The sequence below is a fragment of the Saccostrea cucullata genome, unplaced genomic scaffold (assembly GCF_032062105.1).
Source record: "Saccostrea cucullata isolate Sc308-1 unplaced genomic scaffold, CSIRO_AGI_Scuc_v1 ctg355, whole genome shotgun sequence".
NCBI lineage: Eukaryota > Metazoa > Mollusca > Bivalvia > Ostreida > Ostreidae > Saccostrea > Saccostrea cuccullata.
In genome coordinates this window covers 344,486-371,784 of record NW_026939235.1, presented here as the reverse complement: position 1 = coordinate 371,784, position 27,299 = coordinate 344,486, and the positions used below count along the sequence as shown (strand labels likewise).

Below are 27,299 nucleotides of genomic sequence, written 5' to 3'. Positions count from 1 at the left end.
GCATCAGGATAAGGATAAAACCAGGATCAGGATAAGGATAACTAGCATCAAAATCAGCAAGCAAAGGAAGCATCAAAATCAGCAAGCAAAAAAAGCATCAAAATCAACATTGATGATGTAACAAAATTATCTCCTTGCACTGTACCACCCAAACACTTTTAAACGAGGATCTTCATATTTTGTATCTGCCTTTTTTAGAAAGTATGATTCACTCCTTTTGTTAAAAAAATACACTTTTTTGCGCAATGTGTCGATTTTAATAGGCATTTGTGTAGGTTCCATTTGTGACACTTCATTACTTACAAGGGTAAGGATATCCAACAGATGTTTTCTGAAAGAAATTTGCTACATTCAATAAAATTAGGAGAAGAAAAATAATGTTTTGTTTAGCATGGTCTTTTAAAACCAAAAGTTATAACGAAGTAAATAATGAACAGTTGAAAGCTGTTGCTTAAAACATAGTTAGAAATCCCGTTTCATTTACCTATGACATATAAACCAATACTTACTCTTTATATTCGTTCTGTAAATGTTTGACAAGCGATTGGATAAAGACACTACCCTCTTTTGGATCTCTGTATGAGACGTAACCAGGAACTGTCGACATTGCTAATAACATATCAGCTTCACTTGGGATATTACTCCCGCCACTGGCCACATTGTCATTTTCAAGTTTAACGGCTATATCAAAGCAAATTTAGGTATTAGATTTTACTGCAATAGTACTAGAAATGGTTATTGGTTAAGCTAACCAGTAGTAAAGCACTAAAATAAAAAAAAAATAACGAAGGGCCTGAACAGTCATTTATTTATGTAACCGCTATGGGTATAAAAATGTCATCAACGTATGCCAATATTTTCATCGTCAGACACGCTACACATTCATGTCCAAGAGATGGGAGCGTTTCATTAAAGACTTAAAGATGAATTGGATGGAATGTCGCGAGAGATAGGAGGCTTTCATTTCGTTTGTGATTTTAACACATGCATGTGCATATTGCCGAAATATTGTAAGAAACGTAATTATTTTTTTTTATCGGCCGCAGCAGCGGCCGATCTATTTGTAGTTGTGTTAGAATGTGCACATGGGGAAATGAGACGTTATTTTTTATAAGTTCAATGAAATAGAATTCTTCAATGACATATAAAAATCATGAGTAAAATATTTTTAAAACTTGCTCTTTAAACTTAGTATTAACTGTTGTTATTATATTTCAATTTCATTATTATATCTCAGTGGGTAATTGATAATTTGTGGTTAAATAAAAAGAGGTTACAATAGATACTCCCCAGCCTGGGAGTGTGTAAGATATGGAAGGAAATCGTCATGATGTCATGATTCCGGATAATAATGACATCGTAAAAGTGCATGGTGAATAAAAATTGAAAAGTTTTTTCAACTAGTAAAAAATGCTTTGAATATGCTGTAAATGACACCAAGATATTTTTCTACATTTTTTTACCGCGGCTTGCAGAATAGCCTACTCTGAAACCATGGGCATTATCACGTGACCAAGATCTAGCATCTTCATTTTGATGACAATAAATTCTTATCATTCGTCAATGATCATTACCTTTCTTTACATCGATGAATCTATTATCTGTCTTTTATAATCTGTATATGAGCAAAGGTTTTTTATTTTGCTTTGAGACTGCCAGAAATAAAAATGATTCAACTATTTCACCTTTGAATATCTTGAAGTGCTTTCCTCAGTTGCATGGACGCTTTTAAAATTGTGAAAGAAATTTTTTTTAATGCTTGATTTTGTTTGCGGCCGATTTGATGCTTTGCATCAATTTTAACTTGTTACTTAATGTGCACGTATTGTATTTCTTAAAAGAATATTTTTGAAAAAGATGAGATGACTTATGGTCCCCGCAAAATTGACAAAAAATTAAATGTCCACATATTCCTTATTTTTTATGTAACTCATCAATGATATGTGTATGGAATATTGTTTTTAACAAAAAAAGAAACATGATTTGAAAGATCTAGTACTTTTAATTGGGTAGAGATATCCTTTTAACATTCCTTTAAAGCCTTTTAAATATATGAGCGCAGGTAGGTACATTTTTCTCCTTTGGCTGTTCAGTGCATTTTATTGAAATCTACCTATATGTGATAGGAAAAAAATATACCTAACTGCGCTCATATGCTATAAAAAAAATTAGAATCTGGCGGGCCTTTCCCATTTCGAACAGATCGACGGAACTTGATTTCCTGAGGTAAAAATGAATTCATATGCTTATCAAGGTCACGGCGATACTTTCTAACTGACTAATCAGCTAAACAAGATGCGCTTCGAGTGAGTAACACAATAATAGTGTGGAAATTTCATATTTGGAAAAAAGGCTAATTCTACCTTGTTTCTGATAAATATTTTTTTCCTTTTTATGATTCGAGCCACAAATAAAACACAGATCTACATATGAACAATTTCCGATTTCACAATAACAAAAAGTTGATTTATAAATATATATATTTATATTAGTTTTGCAAAGTGTTTGAAGGCCGTAGCCGTAGGTCTACATTTATTTTGAGTATCAGTTTATACAAGTTTCATTAGATTTCTTGACCCAAAACTGTAAACGTTGCGTATAATTAAAAATATTTCCATTTCTATTTTTTTTTTCTCTGTGATAACTGTTTGAAAATTGGGGGAATTTATTTCTTGATAATTCTACCGGAATGTAAATAAGGCAGGTCGAAAGGTCAGCAGCTAAGGAGGAAATACACATGCAAATTTCGTGCGCATCTGTCTCTGTATCTGACGCTACGGAAGCCAAATATGCATGTAAATCTCGTGCGGCTGCCTTTGTGTTTGACGTCAGTGTGCGAGGACTTTTGAAATTGGCATGGAAGTCCTCGTGTAATTTAAATCTATTAGTCTACATTTTTAATGTCTATGTCTACAATTTTGTTTCACAATGAAGTGGAAATATAAGAAATCACTGTCTAGATATGAGAGTATGCCAGTGACATCAACAATAGTGGAAAACAAGGGATAATTTAAGCATAACGGGCTTCGACCGTTATGCAATTTATCCCATGTTACCCACTATTGTTGATGCCCTGGCATACTCTCAAAATTAGACAGTGATTCCTTAAATAAATAGCCTTAGCAGACAATTAAAAGTTTTAAATGTAGAAGACTTATTGGATAAATGGAAAATTGACCTTAACCACGTCATTGTGATAAATCTAAACGAGTAGTAAACCGGCATGTTTTGTCGGTCTGTCATCAGATTGAAAATTGTTTTTCGGTAAGCGAAAATGTGCGAAATGATAACATTGCCATATAAGGTAGACTCCTCGAACATGCATGTCCTCTATTGTACTAAGACCCACCTATTCTCTTTCATAAAAGAACATTTTGTCACAAACCAGGCCGATTCTTTCTTTGTGATAGGATTTAAAAAATCAAATAATGCATTGTTCCTTATAAATAAAATGTGCTCCTAATCGCAGTTATGTCACATAATCCTTTATATCGTAAAATTTGTTGATGTTTCATTAGAAAACAATAGCATAGTTACAATGCAGAGAAAAGATCAGAGGCATTCTGAAAAAAGAATCGGTCATCTTACGTTGACCTTTCTTTCACTGTTTACTTTTCCTTTGCGTTTGCGCTCTGTTCGCGTTTTGCGTTCGCTCACCGTTCACCGGTCGTATATCGATTATTCAGCATTCACATATTTTTTCACTTACCGATACTCTGTATCACTTAGACAAATCAATGCTTTAGACCAATTATTATATCGTCAAATAGAGATTTTAACTTGCGTTATCTCATTGAACAAATAATTTATCTCAATATAATGAGTTAAATATTTTTATCGTGCCATAAATAATCTGGTTTTCCTATGATGATAAAGACAATTTTACGGTTTTAGTTTCATGGTCCCCTTCAATTTTCATGTCATGAAAAAATGTTGAAACTGGCTTTAAAATAACTGTAAATCAATTAATAACACTTTACTTTTTTTCGCAAGAAAGAAAAGACATTTACTCTTCATTAAGGAGAAAACAAAATTCACCAATTGTGGTTGTGTTTTATATACTTTTAACGAATACTTATAATAAGTATTAGTTAATATGCAAGTTTTGAGATTATCTCCCTTGGTGTGCTCTTTCGTTGAGAAGGGGAGTTTCGTTGCTGCGTAAACAAACAGGTGGGACAGATATTTATAAATTGAATACATTTCGTCATCAATATATTGGTTTATGATAGCTACTAGCTACATAAATCAGGGTTCTCCATGAGCTGTTTTACCGTGTTATTACCGACACAGTGAAATTTTCTCCGACACAGTAACGATTCAAATTTCATGCATGCGACACAGGAAAAATTTTGCCGACACAGCAAGAGTTGTGAGAATTAGAAAATCTAAACACACAAATTCTCTCTAACTGAAACTTTAATCAAACAATTCTACCGTCATTTAATTCACAAAGTTACAACACTACATACTAGGGCTTCACCTTGAGTAATCAATCAATTATCTCCTAGACCTTCGCCGGACTTTACGCACAAAGACAAATTAATTGTTTTCACAATTCAATGTACCGGTTGATTGGTAGTTGCAATAAAATACATTGTATTATTTATGAAAAATATTGAAATAAAATTATGTCTTTCATATAGAGCCACGGCTCTAGCATTATGTAAGCATTGTAAGTCAAACATAACATGATACAGAAGTCATTGAATTGATGTAAATAAATTGCCGAAAATTTTGAAATTTTTCATCATGTTTAAGGAACTCTTTAAATTATTTTACTGTTCTGAGGTTCCTTTTTTGTAATGCGGTACATGTAACTCGATCAAGAAACTTAATATATAACCACAGCAAAACTACTTTCAAAAATATGTAGTATCGGTCAGAATTTCTTTTGATTTTCAGAACCTTTTTTTTCACTGTTATCAGAATGTACGGCAATTTTAGAAAATATTCGTACAATAAAAAAATCAGTTACTTTTAATAAAGACTATACGATCTTTTTGAAATACCATATAAATATGTTCTCCAAACGAAGTTGGGGAACAAATTGCTTTACTCTGTTTCTTATTAAGGTCTTCCGTCTTCAGCGGAAGACCTTATTGTTTTTCTTCGGTTTCTTTTTCACTTTTATTTTTTTTATCTTACCGATTTTGTGCACGCGATTTCTCGAAAACGGCTCAACGAAATCTTATGAAACTTTTAGGACGTATGAAACATTACTAGAACCTTATGCGTTTTTTTTTTCCGTTTCGATGACGTCACTTCCGGTCTAGAGGTATCCTCGATTTTCTGATTTTTAAGGGTCATTTTGTCCCCAATTTTCCCGAAAAACGGCTCTAGTTATTATTATTATCATTATTATTATTTTTCTTCAATTTTGTAATCGAGTGATCTTGTAAACTACAATCCGGCTAAGGTAAAATGTTTTTAGGGTTTGCAAGAGCGCGCACGTGTAACACGTAAAATGACTGATTTAATTGATATAGGCGTAACTTTTTACATTTTTGATGAATGCTTTGAAACTCATAATATAAGGATATATTAGGGCATAGACAATATGACATGGTCAAAATAGCAAGATCTCACACACATGCACGTGCGCTTCGCTCTGATTGGCTGAAACTAAAGTCTCTATATTTTTCTTGTTTTTCGAGGAAATACTATAAAATTTTAAACATTGCCATGCATTAAGATGTCCAACAACGTGATATATAGCAATTAACATGAAAACATGTGCATACACGTGCGCTGCAATCTGATTGGCTTGAACTTGAAATAGATATAACTCCCTTCGTTTTCAAACAAACAGAATGGGATTTGGATCATGGATATAATGGACTTTTACGAGAAGGTATGATCACCATGCACATGCATACACTGAAACTTTAAACAGCTATAATTCCCTTGGTTTTCAACCAAACGGGGTGGGATTTAGAACATAGATAAATGTAATGGACTTCTACAAGAAGATATTGTCACCATGCTCATGTATGCACGTGCGTGCACGTGAAATGAGTTTAATCAAAAATGTACTTGAATAAGTGTATTTTTAAAAACTTTTGGATTAAATACTTTTATATTTAGTATATTAAAAATATGATTGTATAGACAAGATGATATTATCATTATGCACATGCATTCACATGCGCACGCGAGCAATGCTAAAATTTGAATGAACTTGGTTTTGTTAAAGTCTCAAATGAATATATTTTGTCCTATTTAATGAAGATTACAGGGAATAAAGCACCAAAAGGGAGTGTGGGAGTGTTTGGGGAACATCTGTAACGGATAGTTAGCAATAAGCAATTACAATTAGCACTAGTTGAAAGTAGATTTGTAAATATATATAGCTGACGTTGTTAAAATCATGAAATACATCACTGATTAATATCACAATATTTCTATAACATTTGATAAATTCTAAGAGCTTTAAATATCGTTCATTTATTCATGTGCGTTTGTATACAGAAACAACCTGCTTCAACTCCATACTTAAATGAATACCTTGTGCCCCACTATTGTAGGTGAGTTACAATCTCAAAACTCGGATATTAGACAACTAACGAGCTTTTTACATATATCATAACGAGTCATATATCTCCTTATAACAAGATAACTAGCTTGTTATAAAATGATAACTACATGAAACCGTAATAAAGAGATACTATCTTGTTATAACGAATTATTTTTCTCGTTTTAAATAGATGAATTACTCATTATAACGGTTTATGCTTTATTGTGCCTTAAAATTTTGATGTCATCAAGAATGTGGCTTCAATATCACATTATTTTCGCGAGAAAGATATTTAATCTTCTACATTGACACAAAATTTTCGTCAATTGTGCTTTATATATTTTTTTAAGAAGATAGGAATTTAAGAGAAAATGATTATTTCGTGAGTACTATGTATCGCCTATTTACGCAAAAATAACAGAATAATAAAAATAACGCTAATCAACAGATTTAAAATAGTTAAGTGTATGACTGATAATTCAAGAAAGAATATGGCATGAAGGATTACGTACGTAGTCAAACGGGATGTATCATTAGCACTATAGTTGAAGAACCTTCTCAGTAAGAAAAGAAAAAGACGAATTTCTTAAACACATTATTTGATGAAATAAAGTTTTATTTAGAGCGTTAAAAAATAATCAGTATTTAAACCATGTACTTGAATAATATTAATAGCTTGAATGTATTACATTACGAAGTACTACTGAGGAACATATAGTTAACGAAACTTACAATGCATATGGCGGTCAAGGTTATCTTTTATAAGCATATTAACATAAATGTAACCAATCACCGCACTGTGCATTACGCACTGCAACTTTTCTGTTAATTTTTATTTATCGTGATAAATCTTTGTGTTTTATGAATTTACGATTTTAATTATACAGAGCATATTATTAAATCCAATATCGGTAACACTGTCTGGTTTTTTTTTTCTGAATTGCTGCGAAGTGGTTTGTTTTATCGGTCATAGACTATACCAAACACCCAAGCTGTGGTACCAATTACCCTGCCACCGATAACCAACATGAGCTTGGGATAAATTCAGATTCCCCCCGGTTTGAAGGTGTTAATTAATAGCCACTGGCAAGAATGTGTGAAGTCACGACGCCAGGTGTGTTCAGTAGACCAAAAAATTCACTGCACTTCGAGATAAGCCAGGTAAAAAAGGGCTTGGGACTTTGAATATACTTCGACATAAGCGGGCTATTCGGGATTACCGTGTTCGAGATATCAGATGTTTTTTTTTTTTTTAATCATATATATAGAGAAAACGGCCGGGACCGGCGACCGACTTCGACATCAGCGGGGTATTCGAGATATCCCATGTTCGATATACTGATATTTACCTGTACTTATATTATACACATACACTTTTTTTGTTAAAACACTAGGAAATATACATATCTACCGGGAAATGGCAAGGACAGGTTTGCTTTGCAAAATGAATGGCCAATTCATTACAGAACCAAACCAGCTTGAAGTTTGGGACTAGAACCTGATGACAGTTCCCTCTCAAAATTACTGGCATTTTAGCCGACATCTTCTGGTCTTTTGGTATCTTTTAAATTCATAATTATTCTATAGCACAAACGGAAACTTCTAAATTACAATTGACTTAACTCCTTCCTGGTCATTTTCTTTATTTAATTTTGATTTTTGTTCACATATACGCACACAAAAATTCAAATAATCATTTGATATTCAAACAATGTATGGAGACTTATCTGTTTGTTGATTATGTTAATGCTTCGTTGTTGCATTCCGATATGCTTATAACTACATGTATGTACAGTATTATTGCTTATTAAAAAAATATTTAAAATTTTAAATTGGAGTTGACAGTATTTTTTTAAACAGACACAGATGTTTCTTTATTTTGTTACCCCGCCCCTTTATCCCTTGTGTTTCTTATTAAATTAAATTTTAAAACACATACACACCTTCAAAATAAGTATTCAATGAAATCAAAATTGACCCCCCTTCTCTATTTAATTTATATTACTTCTATAATTTATTTTCAGCAATTATTGATCAAAATCAGTTCCCTCTTTTTACTATTTGCAATTTTCCTCAGATCACCCTCATATTCATTTTCTCTAAATATTATGATGTTGAGATTTTACTCCATGTGTGGTCGGCTACAATGTACGATTCTTTCCATTCAAAATACCAAGTTCGAGAAATGCAAAAACAGTCTTTGGAATTATAACAAATATTAGGAATTAAAATAAAAATAATTTAAGTTTGATAACAGATTTAACAGATAGCATAATTTTTAATCAAGTGGATATCGTTGAACCTTTGAAATTTTGGAGGGGTAGTACCTGTGATTGTAGTAGGTTCCTAATATAAAAAAGCATGACTGCGGCTTTATAAGAGACCAAATAGTTATCAATTAAATAAGACTGTGAATTATTGATTAATGTATTAAAGACACGAATCAACTTTAATCATCCACGCCTATTTAGTTTTAATTTTCATATTTTCAGTTCCACTAATAGCTTGATCTGCGTCTCAAGTACAGAGAAAATGCGTGTTAAACTAGCCTATGACGTCATATCTGTTAGTACAGCGAAATCAAATTGGCTTTGATTCAAATATAGTGTTATCATGACAAGATAAGTTGCATATTGATTTATATTTACAATAATTATGAGTAATTAAAGTATGTAAGAGTATATGAAAAAGGAAATTATCATCTATTCGCCGAGAATCATTTGTACAATTTCATTGTGAAGTCATAATCAAATTCCTGAGGCTCTGCATACACCGATCTACCTTTGGGTACCCCTTAACCTAGCCGCGAATAGGAAATTAAATGGTACATTTTGGATTTCCAAACAGTTAGCAGGTGTACAGTATCTTCCGGACACAACCTAACACCAGAACGAACCCGAAGCGGACCCCGGGTTCGCTTGGGGTCCACTTCTGGTTCGCTTTCAGAAATTTTGGAACCGCTCTGGGTGCGTCTTGTTCGCTTGGGGCCAGCTCTTAGTCCGCTAATGCGAACCCGAATTCGCTATCTGGGATCGCTTTACGCACTGATGCGATACTGATCTCGCCGCCTATAAACCCGCCCCTTGTATGTTCCGATACAGTAATGGGATTGTAGGTCGATCATTGTTGTTGATGCGGCGATCGATATTTATACATTGTACATGTAAACAGTGACATTATGGAGAACATTGATAAATTTTCCAAAATTTAACTGAACATTCAACGTAGACTTACATGTACATGCATAATTGATTTCCTTGATTTCTCTGATCTTGAAATTTCGATCTCGAGAAATTCAGATTTATTTAAAAGCTGGTTATTAGGAATTCAATTTTCTTCAATTATAACGTGAAAACAAAAACTGAAGAGGAAGAAAAACAGTATTGAATTGATTTTCAATGTATCGAATGGTGTACAAGTTAAACTGAAGTTAGCATCTAAACAAAATACATTTAAAATTCATGATTTCCATACTTTAAAATTATATTTGTTATTCCTTAACTTTTGCAAAATAGTAGTTTAAAGCTCTGCCAAACACGTGAATTATGATATCACATCTATAATGTACATGCGATATATTTAGATCATTCATAGTAGTTACACATTAAAAGTTAATAATAAATATTTACAGGACATTTTCAAAAAAAAATTATATCAGATCTTTTTTACGCTCAGATTTATGGAGGAAGTATGATTTCAATCAGAATAAAAAAAATAACAAATGACAAAAACATGTTATGATTATTCTGCTGGCCCGCTATGAATATAATAAAATGCCCCCCCCCCCTCACTTCACACACACACACACACACACACACCCTCACACACACACACACACACACATTAATGACATCAAAAATTATTTTTAAAAATATTTCTAATGTAAATATTTGAATTTCAGTAAATGCAAGAAACATCAAAACCAAGAGAGAGAGAGAGAGAGAGAGAGAGAGAGAGGGGGGGGGGGGAGAGATCTTGACTGTATTAATTCTCATCAATAGACAAGATTTTAATAATAAAGTCTGATGATTTTTTTTTCTTTATTTCTATAAGTCGTCCTCCCAATCCCGTACACGAGTTGTTTTCTATAAGCCTGCTGCAATAACTTTTCTTTTCAAAAATATACAGGAAGATGTTCCATGCCCGATTAAAAAAAAATCATAATTCTGAATAATTTAAATGAACACGTAAAAAGAAAAATGGAAATAGAATTATTGAATAATGGGCACGTAAATATTGTTGTACTGTTTGTATCTTGATATAATGAGATCTTAAAATAATTGTCAAGGACTAATTATTTTTCTTCTCTATTCTTTTTGTCAGTAAAAATTTTAATACAAATTATTGATTTCCTTTTTTCACGCATTGACTGATGTATTTACCTTTAACTTTAATATTGGTATAACGAACTATGTAAAAAATAAATATAACTATTTATAAGACGTTCGCTGGTCTAAATCAGTAATAGGGAATACCAGGTCAAAGACCAATAGTGCTTAACATTGAAAAAATAAGTGCATATCTATTTTGCACAAAACAGTTGTTTGCTTTTTTTCACCATATATATCAAAATATTAACTAACCTTAAGTTCCTTACATATTTCAATATTTACACCATTCACAACAGTACTGCATGTGCAAGTCATGCATCAACCAAATATGACAGTATACAGGGGTGGGGGGGATCCAGCCATTTTTGAAAGGGGGTTCCAGGGTTGTGCCCCTCAACCCCCCCCCCCACACACACACAAACACACACAAACACTCCAAAGGAAAGATTCAAACACACGTTTGGAAAGATTTAAGGTAGGATTCTTCTCACACAAAACTGTATTTCTTAAATTTAAAAATTCATGAAATTTTCACAGAATCATGAAGACAATATTACTAAGTGATGGTATTAGTTTGATTAGTTTTGACCGTTTTATATTAGAGTCAAGGTTAGGTCAAGGTCATCACTTTTTTCCTGGTCATTGAAAATTAAAATAAAGATATGCAATCATGAGACAGAGTCTTCTATTTCAAAAGATTAAATGTTTTTCTTTTTGCATAAAAAGATATTACAATATAGGATGTATAAGATGATATTACCAAATTGACACAAATAGTTTAACAAGAATTATTTTTGGCAAATCCAAATTTCCTCCATTTTTCTTAAATTTTTAGGATACTTAAGTTACTTTTATATGCGCCCTATATTTAACTTCTTCTCATTTTCACATATAATAAAGCAGTCATGTAGAGAGGAAGAAACAAGACCTTTCAGTTAAAACTGAAAGGTGGCTTTCAGTAACTTTTCAGTGGCCATTCAGCCACTGAATGGCACATACATTTCAGTGATCTTTCAGTTGCCTTTCAGTCACATTTCAGATACCTTTCAGTCATCATTCAGCGAACACATTTCGGCAACTTTCAGTGGCCTTTCCATCAACTTTCAGTGACCCTTCCGTCGTCTTTCAGTGACCTTTCCGTCGACTTTCAGTGACTTTTCTGTCGTCTTTCAGTGACCATTCCGTCGACATTCTGTGACCTTTCTGTCGTCTTTCAGTGACCTTTCCGCCACCTTTCAGTGATATTTAAGTCTCAATTTAGCAATTTTTTCACTAGCGTATTATTCTGAACAAGGAAGCAATATTTTGAATAAAGATTTATTATTCAATCTTAATTGTGTTTTCTTTTACTAATCGTGATCAAATTCGGGTACCTTGAATCAAAATAAATCTAAGTAATTATTATAATTTTATAAAATATGTGAGACTTATTCAAAATGATTTTTAATTTTCTAGTTACATTTAGAAAACAAAAATTCTTCAAGTGATAAAAAATGATGACCCGATAACCGAATCAAAATTTAAATAAATGCATAACATTCTATAGTGCTTATACGTGTATTTTTTTTATGGAAATATATAGTTTTGTTTGATGAGACAGAATTTATATTATTTAAACCACTTCTGGAAGATCGCAAGTATTACTGATCAATTTCGTTTCTTAATTATGTCATTGTCAAAACTGCAGGATATTTAGTTTTTGAAAGACATTATTTTAAATTAATTTTAAATTACAAGAAAAATAAATCGTTTATACATGCCTCTTGTAGAAAAAAATAGTAGATTTTAGCTTTCTACATAATATTGATTTAAAAAAATCATTCTACTATGAGTTTCTAGATAGAGAATTTACAATGATCTTAAATCTTTGATACAGGAACATAGATAGGATAGGAGATGTGAAATTAATTAGTCTGTCCCCAAAATCCCCACAACTAACATAGAAAATACAAAAGATGTACAAGATATATACACATTGCAGCTCCTCGATACAACAGGTGAACTGATTGTTCCATCGATTTCTATAAATTAATTGATTTTAAATCCTCAATTCTCAACAAGAAATCGTAGCGTAATCGATAAGGTAGGGGATACCCACGCAGGAGACCAGTGTTCGATTCTGGGCATGGGAGCAATTTTTTATCTTGTATTAATTTTTTTCCTATTTTTTTTTATTCGGAATTAAATAAATTTAATGCTATTATACCAGGAAAAAGTGAAATTGAATGATCACGGAAAGGTCACTGAAATGTATGCACCATTCAGTCGACTGAATGGTAACTGAATCATCACGCAAAGGTCACGGGAAAGGGTCTTTTCAGTGACCATTCAGTGGCCATTCAGTTACCATTCAGTCGACTGAATAGTGGGTTTTCATCCTTTGAGATACAAAATGATACAAAAACAAAAAGTTTTGACCGTTTAGTAAGAGAGTAAAACCACTTTCAATTGATTTTTGGCTCACATCTGTACTTAGAGTCAAAACTTTTGAAAGCAAATATAATTGTAGTTTGTTTGTAAATTCATATTCATGTGATATATTTTAAAACTTTAGTTCCTTATTATTAGTTTAGCTAACATTTTAAAAATTCTTCTAGTCTTTCATTGTGTAAAAATTTTAATTAAATTCGTAGTTCTTTAATAATTTTGAGATGCAGAAAAGAGGATATTTTCATACGCCACCATTCCTCCAAAAATATAGTCCCTGCTTGTTTTAATACAAGAAAAATATGCTCTTTTAAATATCTTTCATCTAAATATGTAAGACTTATAAGCAAAAATACATTGAATATTTCATCTACTCAGAAACCAGAGAAGAATCCTACTTAAGGTTGTGGTAATAATAACTTTGTTTTACGTCCCTTTTTTCTTTGAATAGATACTGTACCTCCAGTCCAAATGAAAAAAAAAACACATTTTAAAAACTAACGATGCCTTAAAATTTAATGGATTTGCAGCATTTCCGAAAAGTACATAGAATTTTCTTTTTAGAATTTGAAAAACTTTTTTGGGGTGGGGTAGAGGTGGGGTTAAACAAGGAGTTACAAGTTAGTTCCTTCAAAAGATATATGATAAAAAAGGTACATATATAGCCAACACAGCCAGAGATCGCGGGAATCTGTATCAAATTAAACCTCGTATGTTACGTATCCAATATCATATATCAGATATGTAAAAATAATTAGAATATTTTCTACTGTTCTCTCATAAAAAAGTAATCGTGAAAGTGAATGGGGGAAGTTAAATCGAGAGAATCTATCTATTCAATACATACATGTAAAGTTAGACTACAAATATTTATTCTCGGAAAACGCTGTACCTCTCTCTCTCTCTCTCTCTCTCTCTCTCTTTCTCTCTCTCTCTCCACTTGGCAAAAAATAAAAAGGGGTTCCAACCCTCGGAACCCCCTCCCCCGGATCTACCAGTATAGTATTTATATATTACATGTACCCAATTTTCGATGGACTCAATATATCAGGCCCAGAAGGGCTATGAACAACAGTTTAGGGAATTTTTTGTTGTTGGCGTAGTAAATGTGCTAGTAGAACACGGTTGGGAAATTGTTTAGATGGTAGCATAATTTATATAACGGAGAAATACTAATAAATTGGGAAAAGTGCGCTTTTGTGGATAATTAGCTTCCTGGACGTACATCTTTATTTTTTTTCCAGCTGCATTCCAGCGAGCTACAGATCTGTAGCTAATATAAGATGTTGTTACATAGCATAATCGGATAAAGCAAAGAGACTGACAACTTGAAAGCTAGCATAATTATTGCCAGAAAAAGAAGAGGCACAATTTATGTTCATCATCAAAAAGTTGTTCGGACAAGTTTTTTTTAAATGTGCAAGAGAATCATTTGCGGTAAATACCAAGATTAGTTCTTCTAAATGCATGCATAAATCTCGCTAGGAAATTTAACATTTTTTATGTACGGGTGGGGGGGAGTGAATTGAAAAGTTTCTGTGAAAATGTACACAATGACAAATATAATTCAATTCTATATTCTTCACCTATTTTCCTTTCTGACCGGCAAGTTTCAACGTGGATCAGTTCATTTGTACATGAAATTGTATATAGGTATTTCTTATTTCTGATAATATTATAATTTCATTTTCCTGGGTTCATGATTACATTGTACTTTATTTTACGCTACATTTGTTTTTTAAACTGATGACTTATTATATATTTGATACACCCTTTATCAACCGTTTTGGATATTGATGCAGTTTATGCATTAGAAAAGTCCATGGACAATTTAAATCGTTTACTGATACTTTTCTTTACCATGTAACAAATTAGCCCGATTTGCCACGGGTAGAAAACCCCTTCTCATTTAAGATTTGGAAAAAAATCTTATTTTATATAAAAGTTCTTGAATAGGTAAATTTGACATGCACATTTTAAAATCATATTTATTATACACACATGTCACCTTCGCTAGCCGAGCGTTTCCGATCCGAAATCTACTTTACAAGTAGAGTAGCTTTCGGATTTGAAACACTTGACTAGCAAAGATGACATATAATGAAGACTCAACCCAGGTTCAAACTTTTACGGAAAATGATTGTTAACCAACTGTATTGTTCTTTATATTATCATTTAAAAAAGTTCCCCCCTTTTCAGGAAAATATTGTTGGCGAGGAATTTATTGCAAACAAATATTACAACTGCAGATAATTTGGGCAATACTTAACCTGAATCCTATGTTATCTAAAAAAATGTAATTCTTCATCATGCCTAAAGTTAAAATTTTGTTTATAGTTGTGATTCCATATCCGATGTTTTATTATTGTGTTCTCCTTTCTGTCAAGGAAAAGTTTAATTCATTCCTGCACAAGCATTGGAATGGAAAGGGGGCAAAAGAGGGGGGGGGGGTTAGCTCCCCCCTCAAAAATTTGCAAATACATACATAATATAGGCATTGGAATTTATTGAAGTTTACCTTTTTATTTATATTCATCCCCCTCCATTTCAATTATCTTCTGACCCCTGTGTCCTGTATTCGTGCATGAACATTGTATACGTGAGAGAGAGAGAGAGAGAGAGAAAGGATTTGGTTACAAAAAAATATTAACATTTTAAAAGAATATATTATTCTAAATGTTGCATTCAATATATTTAAAGTATTTTCATCTGGGTAATATTTTCCCAGATAATAACTGATCCCCGAACGGTCAACGAGGTATAAAGAGATCGTTACTATTTTTAGAAAACTGGACAGGCCGGTTTCACAGACAACTGTTGTTTTCATGTCGCAGGACGTAAACGAGATGTGTTGTTGTAATCACTGAAAGAAAACTTGGGAAAGAATTTCAATACCTTTACTTTCATAACTCTTGTTTAACTTATCGTATGATCCATGATCAAGCTAGTACTGTCTGGCGTCAGGTAAGCATTGTAATACGTTGTTTTATAGATGTATTTTTCATAAGCAAAAATTCACGTGCTTGTAAAATTTCAACATCTATTTTTTTTATGAATTTATTATTTATTATTATTACTTTTAAAGCATTCAAACAATTGTATTGTATCAGTTTCTGAAACTTAGCGGAGGACAGTACAAGTTTGATTTATATTTTGGGTGGTTTATTGTACACATTAGGCCTTCTGGAAGCGTTTGCGATAGCCCGTGACCGCGATTGATAACATATATTTGGAATTGTTACTATTGGAGAGAGGAGAAATATGGCAGACAACGCTTTGCTCGTTGCGTATAATAGGTTTAAGACTTTGTACGATAGCTTTAAAGGGAATGCTAAATGGAATATTCAAGTTGAGCGACTCAACCAAACTTTAATAACAATACTTGGTCCACAGGAAAGCAAGTAAAAGGAATACTGTAGTTATGTAAGCACTCTTGTATATGCATAAACTGCCACATGACATGACAGTACGCCTTTTTTACATTAGGGAGACATCTGCTTTCGATAAGGATCGAGGGATTGGACTTCAAAATTTGAGCAGTCGTGAAAAAGAACTTCTATGAGAGAGGACATTAATATCTTTTGTTGTTGACAAAACGAATGAAGAATACGGTCCACTGTAGAGTTTGTCTTAGCTGTGACTTTAGGGTGAGTGAGAATATAAACCGTTAAAATTTAAATTTTTAAAAGTAATTTTAGAACGTATAATTTTTAGAAAATGCTAAAATCTCTTTAGGATATTTTTTCTTACTGTTAAAACTGATGTAAAAAGCATTGATGTCATTTATGACATAAAAATTAAAAAAAAAATCTATTTATTTAAAATATCTGATATTTCACCGGATAGAATGGTGCTTCCGGGGTGGCGGTAGGGCGTGACTCGGGGTGGCGGCACCGAGGCGAGAAAAACACCATCAAGGTGTGTTTACCTGAATTTTTTTTCATATGTTCAGACATCTTAGATCAGAAAATTGTATGCTACGAAAGAGAACAAATATCAACGTACCTCTGACTGTTTAAATGAGCCTTTGAGACTGCTCCGTTTTCTCAAACACTCCTCCTCACTTTTTATATATTAACGTTTACGACTTCTGACATGTTATTCTGTTTCAAAATTGACCTCAAAGGGGTGTTTTCCTCACATCATCAACATTAATAAAGTTATACAATAGAATTTAACTTCAAATTTAACTTCATCCCTACTTTAAAAGTCAATATATGTTTCTAATTAAGCCAATTTAGGCTTCAAACTCTATGCGACGATCGCGGTGGCGGTTTTCATGCCTTGCGGGGGGGGGGGGGGGGGGATAAGGATTATTTTTTCATTCAGCGTTCTCCTTGGCCCCCTTGCGAGACAAAAAAGATACAGATCTCCTAGAGGAATTTAGATTATGGCATGGCATGATGTTATTTCGCTATATTTACATCCGCTGAATATTTTTTTTTCCTTTATTTCTTAAGAAAACCAAATGCACTAACCATAAATATACACAATATCATAATGATGAAACCAGAGACATATAATCCCTGATGAAACATAACAAAGAGATTGTATCAGAAAAAAGGGAAGTAACTCTTAGAAGAGTCAAAAATTTATGAAAAAAAATTGATATCGATGTGTTGTTACACCACTGGGTTAATGAAAACTTAAAAGTTGAATGGTAATCATGTTATTTCAAATTATATTTATCCCTGAACAATTTTCTTGTCCCATGTTAAGGGAGGAGGGGGGACTCAAGAACGTCTTTTACTCCACAACATACATAATTATGTATGTTACCGGTCTTGAACAGTAGACCTCCCCCCTAACCCCCCCTGCCCCACCCCCATCCCCCCCGCCACAAAACTTGCTCATAATTAGACTTTCCCGCAAAAAGCTGGCTCTAGAGTAGAATTTCCCCTTCGGAAATCCCACACCAAAGTCAATTTTCTGGGGGTGATCCTAATCTGCATAGTAGATATAGAGTTTAATTTCCTCAGAGTGAACCCCCAACCCCATCCCCCACCCCCAATGAAATATAATTTAAGGAAAAATGTAACAAACAAACCTTGAAAATTACAATCTATGTCCTATTGAAAACACTTTTTATTCGCTAGAACTTTATTTTCGAGTAATTACGTGAGACAGTGAACTCGCGAAAATTTGAATTTTGCATATAATAGTATTTTATAGAATTATATAGAGCAAGAACCACAATTCGTGAAAATTGGTCTCGCTTATCAAGAGTCAATGACTATCTCCACAAATAAAATAAGGCGCCGCGAAAATATAGTGATCTACAGTTTTTAAATATGTAAAATGAAAGTTGAATTTTTCATTTAAAGTCTCAAAAATGGGATTTAAGAAGATTTAATATGACGAAAAAATGCGGTTAATGCAGAAAGGTGGAAATTTGAACATCATAGTACGTTAATAATTTTAATTATCTTAGAAATTTTATTATTGTAATCATTTAAAGCCAAAATACATGTAGGTATACAAATATAGACCAATTTAGACAGTCAGTTTTGTTTGTTTCATAGCATTTTGAAAATATTTTACATTTCATTCGAAACGTTAATATTTTGGTTTGAGATTACATGATTTGCCTTACAATATAAGTATTTAAACCCACTCATTTACTTTTAAATCATTTTGCCGTTTAACTTTTTTTTCACAAAGATACTGAGTATTGCGGCTGTGGTTTACATTGACTCTATTAACGAGGTGGGGGGTCCTACTCTGAGAAAGAAAAAAGGGAAATTTTACTCTGATATGAATTTCCGCACAGTGAAAAATCCTACTCTAGAGTACGTGTTCTGGTGATGGGGATGGCTATGGGGAAAATCCTACTTTACACCACCGGTATGCTCTCGTTGTCGTTTTTATGCTTTTTATTTCCGTTCTTTTTACGTTTTTTCCAAATGGATTAGACCGAATATGGTCGGAGGGGGGGGGGGGGGGGGGCATTCTACAGCTTCTTTTATGACAAAGCCCCACCTACTTTTTTGCAAAAATAGACATAATAAAGACATTGAACCTTTTGGGGTAGTTTTAGCCCGCATCCCGCCCACCCCTTTCTACACGCAAAGGTTACAGTGTATTCAAAGAAGGGTGAGTTGTGCATGGGGTTTTGAAAAAGAAAATAGTACTAAAAGAATTTTGATCTATCCTACCACCTCCCCCAAGAAACAGGATTTAGTGTTTGAATAATTTACTTCTTTTGCTTGTCATTTTTGTCCAGGTTTGAAATCTATACTTGATCTTTCAATTAGCACAACCTCTTTTATTTTTTCTTCTGAAGCTAATATATTGTAAACTTTTTGTCCATTATTGAGGGCCGTATAGGGATTTGTTAAAGTGAAGTTATTTGTTGTTTTGCATTTAGTGGATGGGATACCCCCTTCCTGCCACAATCAAAAGATACACAGATAATTGTGCCACGTATGTTTCACGTACGTTTAACGTATGTGACACGTACCTGACTTTACGTACGTTTTCCATGAAGAAAGCACCACGTATGTTATACGTGTATGTACGTTTTCACACGTGTGAATATCATGCGTGTCACGTATGTTAAACATACGTATTGCCTACCATACGTTACACATATATTGTACATGTACGTTACTCATACGTTTCACATATAAATGTGCAACGTGTGTGTAACGTATGTTTCCCATAACATGTTTAATGGGTTTATTATTTGCACTACTCACATTGTAAATGTATAAATACCATACAAAAATGGGTCAAACCATGGTTAAACACATGTTTTGAACATTTTTTTCACATATTGTAAACGTTGGTGAAACAAAATTACTTGCAATTTAAATATTCAATTCATGCATTTGACATAATTTCCCTCAATGGCTTATTTTCTTTTCATCTGTTGAATGATCCACTTTCTGGTTATCCTTCACTTTAAATTTCCAGATCCTAATTGCTCTTGAAGCAATCACAATCACAACAAAACACATATTTAGATATAAGCCAAATTTAATGTTGAGTATGTTAACATTAATTCATTCTTCTCCAGTGCTCTTTTATCTGTAAAGAAAAAGAAAATATTAAATGCATGGAATAAAGGAAAACCCATTTTTCCCCTGAACATTATTATTATCCATATATTAATCCTGATTTATTCCCTGTTGAACTTTAATACTAAATACTAAATAACAATAATTATTTTTTTAGTATTCATAACCATGATCTTTTAGACTATTTTTTTTCACTATGTCCTCAAATAATTACCTTGTAATTCCCGTATCTAAAATTCATTAAATAGCAATGATTTGTGGGTGAACTCGGAAAAAAAGATGTGTTTGTACACACTGATACCCCATATGCCAGCTTATGGTTAAAGTTTCCCGAGTGCAAGTCAGACTCCAAAGTCAAGGTCAAAGGTCAGATTTGTTGACATCCAAGGAAGGACTTGTCACAAAGAATAAATCTGAAAAAATATGATCAAAATTAAAGTTTTTTAACAGTGGGTTAACTAGAAGTTCAAGGTCGAATATTTTACCCATTGTTTCTTTTTTTTTTTTTTTTTGCATCTTCTTTGTTAGGTTAAAAACATTTTAAATAAAAACTTAATTGTTATTACAGTATTTTTAAACTTCACCTGCATTTTGATATAATGTATCCGTATTGATTGGTACACCTGGGTGCTGACAAAGACAGCGTACTGCCTCAACATGGTCAATATTTTCTGTTTTTGGTAACCCAAGTCTCCATTATGCAAGACACGGTCATAAAGTAATTAAATAATTGCTGATTTTATGCATTCCTCACCGTAAGCTAGGCCCTAGAACTTGCAGACGTCAAACTTCACTTTCCAGTGACGTCACTGGAAACGTACATGTTATACATAAATGGAGGCTGGAAAATTCCGGAAGGTATATTTCATAAGTTTTATACGGACGGTACGCACTGTATATTTGATAATTATCTAGGTGAATCATTTACTCCCTTTTGAGATTTGAAATTATCGTGATTTTTTTTTTAAATTCAGTTTTGCTCTTGAATTCGGATTGATTATATCTACCGATGACCGAGTTCAATTTTATGTGCCTCTACTTTTTATGTAAACTGTTAACTTTTTTAGAGTAAATTTTAAACCAATGCGAACTGATAACATCATGCCAGACATGAAAGTGGACGTAAGGTAAACAATGTTTAATAAATTGAAACATTAAATACGTAAAGCTCACACGACAAGTCAACAACGCACACACACTTGAGCTTCAGTTGTGATTGGGTTTAACCAAATATCATAATAATGTTTATTTAAAAAAATATTTTAGATTTTAAAATATTATAATTATCAAAATACATGCAACTGTTATACATTTTATAAGAAGGATTTTATAGATGGTCATACATGTATACCTATGATTCCTCTTCTTCCTGAAAACAGGTTAGGCTTAAGTGTCTATTGATTGTTATGTTAAATAATACCTTGATTAGTTCTCAAAAATCACTTAAACTATTAAGGAAAAATAGTTAGTTCTGGAAGTCAGCCATACTTTTATACAAAACGTTTCTGTATTTTAAACAAAATTATGTAATCCCTAGCAACAATAAATGTTTGATGCATTGTTTTTTTTCCCTTTATAGCAAAAACTAAATGGTAACTTGATTAATAAATTAAATTTGAAATAAAATCAATAGGATTAGATTTATAGTCAACCTACATTTTTCATACATGTATGTAATTGTATGAATTTACAAAATATACAGCCTTCTCATTCTCAAATATAGCTTTTCACAAACATGTAAAACACCTTTTGAAATGTATATGTAACATGTGCCTGATAATACCCATTCTATATTCATCAACATATATGTAATGAGAGCTTTATTATACAAGTTAACCATAATTTATTTATGTACATTAGTATATTTGATGTGTGATTTATTATACACATAAACTATACATGACATTTGTGCTTTATAAAACACATGTAAACCATGAGTTCATTAACGTACGTGTAACATGTGTTTGACTATAAAACCATGTGTTCATTAACGTACGTGTAACATGTGGTTGACAATACACATGTAAACCGTACGTTTATTTACGTACGTGTAACGTATGGTTGCACATAACATATGTTACACGTACCTTTCACGTATGTAACACATACGTGTATTCCAAACATAAGTTTAACGTGCGTTATGTGAAACGTATGTAGTCAAACACATGTTATACGTACGTACTACCACATACGTGAAAAGTATGTTTGTAATACACGAATGTGATACGTACATTTCACATACGTGATACATGTGTTATGTGCAAGCATATGTAACACATACGTGGCACAATTAGTTGTGTATAGGAATGGATAGCGATCATCTATGATAGATTTTCAAGTTTCTTGCTCATAATTAGTCAAATGCTAAAAATTGGCCAAACCTTCTGCACCTACATTAATGCATTTTACAAGTCAACTTCTTGTAAAACGCATTAAATAAGTGCAGAAGGTTTGGCAAATTTTTAGCATTTAGTGTTTTTTTTTTACATTAATCGACAATTTCAGTTAATTTCACATCTTTCGGCTATGAACGTATGTCCCGAATAAACAGATTATCACAATATGATGATTTAACCAGTCACTCAGTTGTTGTTTTGTTAGTTTAGGGACAAGTACAAAGATGTTTATACTGTATGTGTATAAAAATTGTGATTGAAACTATCTTGATTATTCTGCTCAACATGGACTTTTGTTCAAAACTTCAATGTAGCCACTGTACGAAGGTTGTCCCAAAAAGTCAGAGACAGGGAAAAGTTTTTTTTTTTTTTTTTTTTTTTTTTGCTTTATTGAATTTCTTTCCTTGTCATAGCAAAGAGTAACATTTTATGATCATGCACTTCAAGTTTCATGATGATATCACATCTTATAAGAAAATTATGAAAAAATAAAGAAAGAATATAAATGTACACCGGCGCACGAAAGCAAGCGTAAATTACGTCTCTTATAACGTCATGATCCTTTTACACAAGTCTACTTCAGTAGCGGGTATATTAACAATCAATATTTTTTTAAGTGATAGACCATACTTGATTAAGGGACAAATTTAAATTCACTACACTCCGTTAGTTTTTTACTTTTTTATTTTTTTTTATTTTTTTTTTAAGCAGATTCAATCTTCACTGGAAATTTAGTCGAAAGATCGTTAGACATTGTAGGCAGCAGATAATAAAAATCGTTTGACGTCCTTCGCCGTCCAGATTGTTCCCAATTTTCATATAAAATTTTGACATAGTATTGAGTTTTTTTATTCTGGTTTAGTGATGTAAATTTGAGTTCAAAGTTTTACATAGTACTAAAGAAATAAAAGCAAATGTATAGTCATATGCGTCAATAATTCCGAATTTTGTCTTTGCCTTATCGGCCTTCATATAAATCGTCCTAACATTATTAATATACATGTAAAAGATATGTATTCAAAAATTCACAATTTTAAAGAATATTGACTATATTTTGTCTATGTAAAATTTGGTAAGTATTGGTTGCATGTTTACAAAATTATAAACATTGTCTATCACAACCCTCGTACATAGCAATACGCAGCATTACATTGTATAATTATAAAGTGTCTATTCCTTATTTATTTCGGACTTCAAATTAAAAAAAAAGAAATTAAATTTTATTCTTAAAGTTTGACATAGCCACATTTATTTCAACAATAAAATGCTTTCTTTGTTTGTTATTACTGGAATTAGCTGAAGCAGCTGTTACAGACAAAACACACAACCAGCGTAAGCGGGTTATGTATTTTTTTTTCTGCAAACACATTTTATTATTTATATTTATATCTGTTTAAATAATCATTTAAAGTAGGATTGAAAAGATCAATTATTGTATTAATGATGCGAACGTTTTCATACATTACATTGATGGAACAGCCACTGATCAAGAAATCTGTACAGGCGACATGCCGACTGTTGTTCATGCAGTGATTAACGCAATGGGTTTTCTTCAGAAATAAAGGGGAAAAAATATTCAGCGGATGTAAATATAGCGAAATAACATCATGCCATGCCATAATCTAAATTCCTCTAGGAGATCTATATTTTTTTTGTCACGCAAGGGGGCCAAGGAGAACGCTGAATGAAAAAAATAATCCTTATTTCTCCCCCCCCCCCCCCCGCAAGGCATGAAAACCGCCATCGCGATCGTCGCATAGAGTTTGAAGCCTAAATTGTCTTAATTAGTAACATATATTGACTTTTAAAGTAGGATTGAAGTTAAATTTTATCGTATAACTTTATTAATGTTGATGATGTGCGGAAAACACCCCTTTGAGGTCAATTTTGAAACATAATATCATGTCAGAAGTCGAAAACGTTGATACCCCGCAAAGTGAGGAGGAGTGTTTGAGAAAACGGAGCACTATCAAAGGCTCATTTAAGCAGTTAGAGGTACGTTTATAATTGTTCTCTTCCGTAGCATACAATTTTTTGATCTAAGACGTCTGAACATATGAAAAAAAATCATGTAAACACACCTTGATGGTGTTTTTTATCGCTTCGGTGCCACCACCCCGAGTAACGCCCCACCGCCACCCCGAATGCACCGTTCTATCCGGTGTATTTGTAAATTGTCTTTTTAAACTTTTTGCGTGTGGTAAAAATAAATCTTTGAAATAAGTTTTGCAACGAACAACCTAGGATGTTCCTTACCAGTATGTTTATCTTCACCCTGACATGCTTGAATAAAGAACAGCTTTGGTTTACCAGCCAATGTTTTGCAAAGATGCCCTTTGAAGAAGTGTAGAAAATCCTTAATCATAACTTGTTCGCCGTCTGTTCCAAACACTGAACCTTCCGAGCCATGGGAAAGTATACAGCATACGAATGCATTGAATTCTCTATGAGATTCTCCAGAAATGTTTCGCAATACTTTTATTATTTCTTCGGAGGTCAAGTCCTTCTTTTTCTCAACTTGAAAATGGAGTTTTCTGAATAAAAATTCCAAGTTGTCTAAAATGATAAATCAAAAAGTCAAAATTAGGAAAGTCAATAAACAAAATTATTTCTTTTTATTCGTTTATGATCGTGTAAATTATAATTGTACGAGAGTAGAATACACCTTTCGCCAGATATTCCGACAATCTTTACGGCTTAATAGTTATATTCAAAAAGGTTAGTTTCCAGTGATGAACATACAGTGTTGCTATCGTGCAAGTTGACATAGGTTGGGATCGAATCCTAAAACGCAGATTTATATTATAAATTAAGAGTAATACGGCTTAGGATCTAAATGAACAAAAGTGTGAAAATAACAGCGTATGCGAAAACTGTGCATGTCACCTCTTTTGTCGAAAAACTCATATTTAAGATACTGTAAACCAACTTTTATTCGCGACGACTTTATATCGCGATAAACCGGGCGTAAGCTACTTCGTGATTCTATATGATAAAAACGTTTAATGCTGTATACTGTAGAGATAGATTGAATAATTCCGAAGACAAAAAAGAAGTTTTTGAATATAACAATCAAGCTGCTCGATTGAAATTTGTAGGGACACTAAAAATGTTTGATGTTATGTGTAATAGGATATCTGATAATGCCTAGAAAGACATCGTTAAGATACTACATATGTAAACATTTAATCATCACAAAATTTTGTAGAAATTTGATAAAAGAAAAATAAATATCTCTATCAGATATGTACCCTATTTTCTTATAAATTACAATATTATTGCTGTCAATCTGTCTGAGTCGGACAATGACGACTTAGGAAATATTTTATATTAAACAAAAATTATTGCATTTTTACACATTAAATAAAATTGGAAATTGAAATACATTTGTATGGCACTGAACTGACCATAAACTGAGAGGAAAATTATATGACTGAGCATGCAGTATAAGATTTTATTTTCATGATTTCTTAATGCATTACTTTTTGGAGAGAAAATGAAGCTAAATAAGAAATTTTAACCTTTCGGACATCTTGAAATTTATTCAGCAACTCTATATTTTGCATGTTTAAAAAATACATGTATTCACATAAGAATAAATTATCACCATATGAATTTAAGTAAACAAAATCATACATTTGATATTTGATATAATAAGACAATTTCACATTTAAAATGTTTAATATGTGAAAGTCAAGATATTCTAGACCTAAATTTTGACTTCCTGTTTGGTTTATGGTCTAATCATATATTTATCTTCTTTTTTAGAACCGCATACAGAAGAACATGTTATACAGGCACAGTTAGACTATACAATTACATGTACATGCATGTAATTTTACATGAAACATATACTTAAACATTATAACCATATAGGCCTATGTTTTTTTTAAATAATTAATACATGTATTAACACGTCTGGAGCAAGTCGCAATAATGTGGCCATGTATCCCGATCATTGTTAGTAGGAACATTTTTAAAACAGTCTAATCATATTTTTTTCTTTAATTCTTTCTTCTGGATGCCCAAATTTTATACATATATGTTCGCAAAATCAGTAAATGCCCACGTTTTATAACAATTTGTTTGTTTACATTAATTTCTTTACATGGTAATGATAATCGAAAATTTAATTTATGCGGTGTGTCAGGAATTATGATTATTTTTCTCCATTAAAATTTAACATTTAAATGATTACCATGACTATAACTGTTTTTTATTTATTTTTTTTTTTTTTTGGTCATTCCGTTTTTTGTTTTTTTTTTTTTTGGTTTTGTCAATTTAAGTCCTTAATATTAAAAAAAAAACTTAGAGTTGCAGGATAGGATAAAATAGGATAGGATTAGACTGAAATCACAAAATAGGATTGCGGATACAGGATTCATGATAGGATTGGATAGAAGTCAACTTATAGGATAGCAGCACTGTACATGTGCCTAGTACCAGATAAGAACCCAGTAAAATGTACGTCACAATCATACCTGTCATTCATAGAAGATGATTTATTTCATACTGAAATTCTCCTGATCTAAGAGGGTTTCTCCCACCTACCTGTAGCTTGCATTAGACAATAGTTCAGGACTGAACTCTGCAACTCCTTACCTTTCAT

The 27,299-nt window shown here is 32.4% G+C and overlaps 1 protein-coding gene across 1 annotated transcript; it reads right to left on the bottom strand.

Moving 5' to 3' along the window:
- Window positions 1–505: 505 nt before the first annotated feature.
- Window positions 506–27,299, bottom strand: LOC134252597 (caspase-3-like). The gene is made up of 5 exons (XM_062735095.1): window positions 27,242–27,299; window positions 24,962–25,246; window positions 18,262–18,278; window positions 7,982–8,078; window positions 506–681 (listed from the first exon to the last, which is right to left on the bottom strand). The coding sequence occupies exons 1-5, from the start codon at window positions 27,297–27,299 to the stop codon at window positions 506–508; spliced, it is 633 nt and encodes a 210-aa protein (XP_062591079.1).

What these genes read in the sequence shown, in the direction of transcription:
- LOC134252597 (XM_062735095.1), bottom strand. Translation starts at nt 27,299, where the DNA reads ATGAAAGGTAAGGAGTTGCAGAGTTCAGTCCTGAACTATTGTCTAATG. An exon ending in TTGTCTAATGCAAGCTACAG is followed by an intron (nt 25,247 to 27,241) that starts GTAGGTGGGAGA and finishes TTATCATTTTAG; the next exon opens with ACAACTTGGAATTTTTATTC. An exon ending in CTTCAAGCTGGTTTGGTTCT is followed by an intron (nt 682 to 7,981) that starts GTAATGAATTGG and finishes GCTTTGATATAG; the next exon opens with CCGTTAAACTTGAAAATGAC.